This window comes from Jaculus jaculus, chromosome 3 (genome assembly GCF_020740685.1).
Source record: "Jaculus jaculus isolate mJacJac1 chromosome 3, mJacJac1.mat.Y.cur, whole genome shotgun sequence".
Taxonomy (NCBI): Eukaryota; Metazoa; Chordata; class Mammalia; order Rodentia; family Dipodidae; genus Jaculus; species Jaculus jaculus.
Window position 1 is genome coordinate 72032880 of NC_059104.1, and position 8952 is coordinate 72041831.

At 41.4% G+C, this 8952-nt stretch overlaps 1 protein-coding gene across 1 annotated transcript; it reads right to left on the minus strand.

The window, feature by feature from the left end:
- Nucleotides 1-6516: 6516 nt before the first annotated feature.
- On the minus strand, nucleotides 6517-7671 carry LOC101609211 (iron-sulfur protein NUBPL-like). The gene is made up of 2 exons (XM_045145980.1): nucleotides 7085-7671; nucleotides 6517-7009 (listed from the first exon to the last, which is right to left on the minus strand). The coding sequence occupies exons 1-2, from the start codon at nucleotides 7662-7664 to the stop codon at nucleotides 6864-6866; spliced, it is 726 nt and encodes a 241-aa protein (XP_045001915.1). The 5' UTR covers nucleotides 7665-7671; the 3' UTR covers nucleotides 6517-6863.
- Nucleotides 7672-8952: the final 1281 nt, after the last annotated feature.

Here is an 8952-nt window from a genome sequence, read left to right on the forward strand (position 1 = left end):
ACTGGCATGGGGGAACTGGCTGTAACACCCATAAGCCTGCCCCCAACAATACACTCCCTCCTGGAGGCATTAATTCCCAAATTTCCGTCATCTGGGAACCTAGCATTTCAACACCTAAATTTATGGAGGACACCTGAATCAAACCACCACAATTACTATTTGGCTAAGTGAGTGGTTTTTTTTTTTTTTTTTTGAAGTAGAATCTCACTCTAGCCCAGGCTGACCTGTAATTCACTATGTAGTCTCAGGGTGGCCTCAAACTCATGGCAATCCTCCTAACTCTGCCTACCAAGTGCTGGGATTAAAGGTGTGTGCCACCAGGCCTGGCCTATGATTTTAAACTATTGTGTCATTCTCTGACCATATCTGCTTTGCTAACCAGATATGTTCTATACCTTTTTAACTAAATCTGCTTTGCCAATTAGATATGTACAGTCTCTCTGAGTGATTAATAACTATTTGTAGAAGCCAATTGAAAACATTGGTATTAAAAGGATAACCAATACTTTGGTTCCTGCTCCAGGTCAGAAAGCCACGGGAGACAATGGGACACTTGCTAACTTCTAGCCTCTGGTAAGTTTGCCTATATTCTTGATCAGGGAAGATCCAGAGACCCAGAGATGGACTCCAAAACAATGTATCTGCAACAGGAGAGTCACATCAGAAGAAAATCAGTCCTCCAGGCTTCTCAAAAAAGGGAGGGCCACTTGGTCAGCCCAGTCCTGACGTATCCTAGCAGATGACAATGCTCATAGACCCCCTCACAGGTCCCTAAAGTCTCTCCTACAGACCCATGAATGACATCTAAAATATAATACATAGTTAATTTTTGCTGCCTATATTGTCTTAAATACCCAGTAAGAGAATATAGCTACAAGATATTACAATATAAACCAAGATTCAGGCAAAGAGACTGCCTGCCTGATGCTGGCTTACAGTACTAAACTATCAGCTCATGCCTTCTGGCTCTGCCTGGCCCTGATTAGTCAGCCACTGTTTGCCTTTAAATCAAGATCCAAAATTGTCCTCACTGATTATGTTTACCTGATAGCTATTGATTTTTATTAGTCCAGACTCTCCTTGACATGTCTTATTAAAAGGAGGTGTATCAATCACTAAAGACAGGTCTCAGATCTAAGCCCTAAAGCACATTTAGGGCAAATCTAGAATCTAGCCCTAAGATGTAAAATCAGTTTAGAGTTCTGATGTTTGTACTTGCTAATGTTGGTGGTGCTGGTTGTTTGATGGTATCTCTTTGCATAGATTTATAGAGGTAAGCCAAATTCTCCTGCCACTTATGATGCTTCCTTAAAATTTGTAACACAAGGGAACCCACATACCCTTGCAAAGTTTGGCCCACATCCATCAGTCAAGTGATATAAACTCAACACACCAGAATCAAGAAGATCATATCCTCTCTAAAATTAATTAATTAATGAATTAAAAATTTTAAAGTGGGGGCTGAAGAGATGGCTTAGCAGTTTGGGTGCTTGCCTCCAAAGCCAAAGGACCTTGGTTTGATTCCTCAGGGCTCACATAAACCAGATGCACAAGGTGGCGCATGCATCTGGAGTTCATTTGCAGTGGCTGGAAGCCCTTGCTTGGCCATTCTCGACCTCTCTCTCTCTCTCTCTCTCTCTCTCTCTCTCTCTCTCTCTCAAATAAATAAATAAAAATAAAAATAAATTTAAGAAAAAAGAAGACCATATCCTCAGCCAATTGTAGCAGTTAACAGGGACCAGGGACTCAGAGTATCCCATCAAAGTCAAGCTCTGGAGGACATCTGCCCCTACCAAAAAGATTGTGGCCCTGCTCCATGCATGATAGAAACCTGAGGACCATAACTTGAGATGCTGAAAAAATCAGACACATGGGTAGGAACCTAACCCTTTCCATTTGCAAGGCGAATCAGTTCATTTGATAACCTCATGGGATCCATAAAGAAACGTGGTTCCTACAAAATTTCATGTCTTTTGCCCCTGAACAGATACAGTTCTCTACGATTGCCTCATATTACATCTGTTTACTTCCATAGAAATATCTATTTCTTTTTAAGGAATGTGGTACATTGCCCTCCCCCCTCCCAACTGCAGGAATGTCCTGCACTCTCCTCCTTGCAATAGAATTAGTTACAGTCACTCCTACTGATTAATCTTGTATAGACAAGCCCATCCTGGCTCTCTTCCTTTTATGTTTTATATTATAATAATTCTTTTGTGTTGTCATCCATATTTTCAAGGACAATAATCATGAACCATGTCCTAGTGCTGAAAATTAAATACAGGGTATAATGGTAACCATGTCGATGTTCCCAATAATAACTGACACATGCTTGGACCTCAAAATTATGAGACTTTGAAGGTCTTATAGCTGATATGCCCCAAACCTTGGGCCTGGCTCCTATGTGGACTACATGGGGACACTGGCTAGCTCCTTTAACGGAGCCTCTCATAATAATTATGCTGGGACCCATGTTAAAAACATATATTCTAAATGCTCTAAATTCATCCAATCTAGAATGGAAATAATTAAAATACAGGTTACATTCCAGGTATACCAGCCATTACATACAAAATCATAAGGTGTTATGATGATAAAGAGGAGGGGATACAGTAGAAAAGAAGCCAAAAGTTGAACTGATTTACTGAGTTACTGCAAGAGTTAATTGCTGAGGAGCTAAAACTTATCTTTGTCATTAGATAGAAAAATCCCAAAGAAGGAACTGTCCAGAAAGAGCCCAAAGGAAAGAAGGAAAGATGGTTTAGGCTAATAGAGTTCATTGATAGGGTAGCCTGACTACAGAAATGATTAATATGCAAATTGCCACATCTTGTTTGTTCACTCATTCCTCCCCTTGGCTATGAAAACTATAAAACAGAAATAAAATCTCAGCTCAGGGCCAAAGCTTCTTTGTAGGGCTACCTCAAGCTTTTTGACCCCCAGGGAATAAACTTTTCTCCTTTCACCCATTCTGACGTTGGAGTGATCTTTCCAGAGAATTTCCACACCACCACCACGTCTGGATCCATAACCCAAGTTTAACTAGCTATTAAATTAAGGGGCTACTATATAAATTGTCAACTGTAGCTCCAGTGATTTTCAAAACTCAGTAAGCTTAAAGGATTATCTAAATGCATTAGGATATGCTAGGGGTAGAGGGCAGAACTTCCAGCTCTGCTGAGCAGTGAATTTAAACTTTATCAATTGCTCCTATGTTTGTTAAATATTAAGTAAAAAAAAAAAAAGTCACACAGCACCCAATTGGGCTTTAACCCCAACTGTCCATTCTGATATAAACCTTCTTGCCATCACAGGAGGCAAGAGGACACTATCAGGTAATGGTTAATATCTCAGACCTTATGGATAAGCAAGTCTGGGATCAAATCCTGGCTTGACAAGTTATGCCAGGTGTGGTGTCATACGCCTTTAATCCCAGCACTTGGGAGGCAGAGGTAGGAGGATCACCATGAGTTCAAGGCTAAGACTGCATAGTGAATTCCAGGTTAGCCTGGACAACAGTGAAACTCTACCTCCAAAAACAAAAACAAAACAAAAAGCAATAATTTGTAAGTCTTGAGGATGCAACCTTTCTGAAACTAGTCTACTCACCTATAAAATGAGAATGAAGAAAGCTTGTTAGTTCCTAGGATTTCCATAAAAGTCCAAGTACAGGATTACCCCTGCAATCCCAGCACAGGGAGACTGAATGGAGATTACTGCAAATTCAAAGCCAGCCTAAGATACATAGCAAGACCCTGTCTCAAAACAAAGCCAATAAATAAATAATTAGCACACTGCCACTGTTGATTGGTTGATTTCACTTGATGAGTTCACGCTGTGTGCCAAAGCCCAGCACTGAAGGTCATATCACATGATGTGCAAGATCAGCATATCACATACATTATTCCCAAATTACTTGCTAATAACTTTTTGTGTGACATAGTGATTAAATATATTTATAGGGTACAGTATGATATATTTCAGCACATTTATGTAATAGATAATGTTTAGATTAGAGTGGCATGTTTAGCACCTCAGACATTTATCTTGTTTTTGGTTAGGAACATTCAAACTCTACTAGCTGTTTTAAAATATTTGTCCACAATTATAATTATACTACCATTCTGTAGGACATAAGAAGTTACCTAACTGCATCCCCATGATTGTTAGCCATACTCTTTCCATCTTCTTCTCCAATAACTTTTTTGATGTTGAGATAGTCTCGTGTATTCTTATCAATTTTTTATAATTTTAATTTATTTGCAAGCAAAGAGAGAAGAGAGTGGGCATACCATAGCCTAGTGCCACTACAAACAAACTCCAAACACATGTGCTACTATGTGCATCTGACTTTACATGGGTACTGGTTAATTAAGCTCAGGCCTTCAGACTTTTGAAGCAAGTACATTTAACTGCTGGGGTATCATGTATTCTAAGCTGAACTCAAACTCAGCTGTATAGCTGAGGATGATCTTGAACTTCAAATTCCCCTGCCTCCACCTCCCAAGTGCTATGATTATAGCCTTTTGCTGCCACCCACAGTTTATGTTACTTGGGATTGAACCCAGGATTTCATGCATGCTAGGCAAGCATTCAACCAAGTGAAGCCACAACCCCTACCCAGTAAAGAAATGTTTAACATTTTATTTTATTTGTTTATTATATATAGAGAGAATGGGCATGCCATGGCCTCAATAAAACTCCAGATACATGTGCCATATGTGCATCTGGCTTACATCGATCTGTAGAATTGGACCTGTATTCTTAAGCTTTTCAGGCAATCGCCTCAACCACTAAGCCATCCCTCCAGCTCAAGAAATTTTTAATAATGTTGTATTTTAGGAGACTTTAACCATAGTCCTGAGGCAGGCAGAGACAGGACCACTGGGGCTCACTGGTCCACCAGTCGTACCAAAAGTCAGAAAGCTCCAGAATCAGTGAGAGACTCTGTCTCAAGGAAATAAGAGCAATAGAGAACACCTATGTCCTCTGCCCTCTGCATACATGTGAGTCCATGCACACACCTTCCATACCACACACCCACAAATTATATATACATATATGTACATCTTAATATTTTAATATAGATTAAACTGTTTCTGGTGAATTGAATTTGCAGCAAAAGATCATGGAAATAAATGAGTCTGTATAACAAAAAGATTATCACATTCAACACATTAGGCTTATGATGTTCAGTATATAACCAAAGAGAATTCTGGCCTAACTCTGCTATAGTAACAGTATAGAAATACTATAAGAGTTGACACATGTATTTTTGACTTTTTAAAAATAATAGCTGGGCTGGAGAGATTGCTTAGTGGTTAAGGCTGAGGTATGAGTTTGAGGCTAGCCTAGGACTAATTACAAGTCAATCTGTGATAGAGCAAGACCCTACCTTGAAAAACAAAAAAAGACTTACGTGTCTTTTCTCTCATTTTCTTCTTCTTTTTTATCCTTTTTTATTTATTTTTGGTTCTGAAGATCTCAACACAGTGCTTTGCTCATACTAAGCAGGGCTCTATCACTGAACCAAACAATTTAGATTTTTTGTTTTTATTTGTTTTTATTTTTGAGACAGGGTCTTTCTAGCCCAATCTGGCCTCAAATTCATGATCTTCCTACAAACTCAGCCTCCTGAATGCTGAGATAAATGATGTGCACCATCACAGCTGATGAGATTTTTATGTAATGGTCTATTACATAAGTGGAATAGCTTATATAATGGCTATGTAAACCATTATATAGTTTATTTTATTTATTTGCACACATGTGTATATGTGTGTGTGTGTGTAGGTATGCTAGGCAAAGGAATGTCTATCGGACCTTATGTGGGTGGCTGGAGGAATTGAACCTGGGCCAGCAAGCTTTGCTGTACCTTTAAAAAAGTACCTTTAACTGCTGAGCCATCTTCTTGGCCCCACTATAAGTTTATATTACACTTTTTTTTTTTTTGAGACAAACTATGTAACCCCAGGCTGGTCCCAAACACCTGGGTTCAAAAGATGCTCCTGCCTCAGTCTCCTGAAAAGCTGGGAATACAGGTTTATTCCATTATACCTGATCTTTCTGTTGGTTTTACATTATTTAATTTACCCCTGCTATAATCATTATTGTTTCTTTCAAATGTCTTTTAACCTGGTTTTGCTGTTCTTTCTTTTATTAGCTTGTTATTTTTATTTATTTATTTTTAGACAGTCACACTCTGTAGACCTGGCTGACCTGTGTAGCAAAGGCTGGCTTTAAATTTGCAGCAATCTTCTGCCTCCAGGCCCTGTGTACTGGGTTATAGATGTGAACCACAATGCCTGGCTGTTTTTTTTTTTTTTTTTTTTTAGTTATTGTTTTGTTTCTTTTCTCCTTGTTCCTTAAGTATAAAGTTTGGTGTTGACTTGGGAATTTTGGTTTTTTTTAACATTTTTTAAAGATTTATTTATTTATTGTATTTATTAGAGACAGGGTGGAGGGGGAGAGAGAGAGAATGAATGGGCATATCAGGGTCTCTAGCCACTGCAAACAAACTCCAGACACACGCACTACCATGTGCATGTGGCTTACATGGGACCTGGAGAATCAAACCTGGGCCCTTAGGTTTCGCAGGCATGTGCCTTAACTACTAAGCAATCTCCCCAGCCCTACATCAACTTTTAAAACAGTCCTAAGAACAGAAGTTAGCATTGGGACATGAAAATTACATATGGGTCAGAGCTCACAGATCAAATCTGAATATAAAACATTATTTCTTCAGAAATAAAGTAAAACAATCCTGACTGCTATTGTTTGTGGGTTCCACACCACCACAATGCTTGCTTCCAATAGTCCTCTTACATTCAAATACCGGAACAATTTCCAGGGCATTTGGGGTGTCATTCTGGAGGTGGTGGCAATCTTCTTAACACTTCCACAGCAATCCGCAGGTAAGCTTGAGCCTCTTCGCTTTCAGGTTGAGAAGATACGACTGGCTGGCCTTTGTCTGAAGCTTCCCTTATGCTCAGGTGTAAAGGAATGTCGCCTAGAACATAAAGATCAAGGGTCTGTGCTAGTTTCCTTGCACCATCGGCACCAAAAATATGAGTTTTGTTTTTACATTTCAGACACTGGAACACATTCATGTTTTGCACAAGGCCAAGAACAGGCACATGGACTTTCCGAAACATCTCGGCACCCTTGTGAGCATCCATCAGCGCAATGTCCTGAGGCGTGGAGACGATCACAGCACCTGAAATGGGAATATTCTGTGAAACCGATAACTGCACATCTCCCGTTCCCGGTGGCATGTCAACAACTAAATAGTCCAGTTGATCCCAGTCTACCTGCCTCAATAGTTTATCAATGGCTGACATTACCAAAAGGCCTCTCCATATGACTGGTGCAGTCTCTTCAACCAGAAAGCCCATAGACATAGAAGCAATACCATAATTTAAAAGAGGCCTCACTAGGTTGTCTTGTGATAATTCAGGACTTCCTTTCAAATTCATCATCTTTGGAATTGAAGGACCATAAACATCTACCAACAAACCAACGGCCTTTGACGAATCATTTGCTGCTAGCGCAAGTGCAAGGTTCACTGCAGTAGTAGATTTTCCAACTCCACCCTTGCCAGAGGCCACAACTATAACTTGCTTAACGCCTTCTATTGGTTTCTGCTTTGGAAGTCCTCGGGACATGATCTGTGTTCTTTGCCTTAAGTTCTCACTCTCAGCGCCAGAAAAGTTTCAAAACAACGATCCACGTTGTCAGACATCAAAAGCAGCATGCATACCTGTTCAAGGGCTATTAGTTGCATGTCCCTTTCATCTCCCTGTCCCATCTGTAGCCATTCCAGCAATGTATCTGGATCCACATCTGCCATGGTTTGTCAAAAGCCTCTTTGCCCGGTCCCGCCGTCCCAAACCGCTCCGGTCTAGTTCCAAGCGGACAGAGCCAGGCCCAGCCGCGGCCCTCGAGTTCTTGGGAAGCCGCAGGCCACGCAGGTCGAGCCGGGCAGGCGGCACGGGAAAAGCCGCATCTCGGTCCCTCCCCTTCCTCCGTGGGGGCCGGTGACAAGGAAGCGCGAAGTTCGCTCCCGAGCCTGAGCGGCCAGCACAAGGCCCCTCGCCCGCAGGCGGCTGGCTCTTCCTTCAGGCAGTGTAGTTGTGAGGGAGAACGGGCGGTGCGGCCGGCAGAGGCAGGGGCAGGCCTCTTCCTTGGCCATCCGGGAGGGGGCGGGAATTTTGTTTTAAATGTGGGGTTGAGGCTGAGGAAATTGATCAGCAGGTAAGAGTACTTTTGACCTGAGTTCAATTGCCATCACCCACATAAAAAACCTGCTGTGGGGCTGGAGAGATGACTCAGCTGTTAAGGCATTTGCCTGCAAAGCTTAGGGTCTTACCATGTAACACCAGATGTATAAGGTAGCACATATGTCTGGAGTTCATTTGCAATGGCTGTAGGCCCTGGCCCTCTCCCTCTATCTGCCTCTCTCTCTCTCTCTCTCCTAAATAAATAAAATATTTTTTTTAATTTACAAAAAAAGGGTGAGCTAGTTGTGATGGTGCTTGCCTTTAATCTCAGCAGAGGTAGGAGGATCACCATGAGTTCTGAAAGGCCCAAGAATTCAGAAGCCCAGAAATACTATCACGCTCCAAAGGGAGCTTAAGCGGGCCCCTGCATACCTCAAATTCCAGGCTTTACTCTCTGTTGGAAGCAAGTAAAGAATCCCTCTTCTCATTATATCAGAGCCCGCTCCTAATATAAAACTAGGTAAAAAGGGCATGAGATAGCCCTCAAGGATGGGAAATGAGTAATGAAGTGAACCACTTATTTGGTTTCTGTAAATAGCCTGCACCATAAGCCTTAATAGCCCACACTATAAGCCTTAGTAGCTCGCACCATAAGCTGTAGCAGCCTGCCTCAGACCTCCAAGGTCATAGGAGACTGATACCACACTCTGCTACTCCCACCCAAGGACCTGCG

Coding starts and splice junctions, on each gene's coding strand:
- LOC101609211 (XM_045145980.1), bottom strand. CDS start 7,664: ATGTCCCGAGGACTTCCAAAGCAGAAACCAATAGAAGGCGTTAAGCAA. Junction 7,010..7,084: donor TGTGTTCCAGTGTCTGAAAT/GTAAAAACAAAA, acceptor TTTATGTTCTAG/GCGACATTCCTTTACACCTG.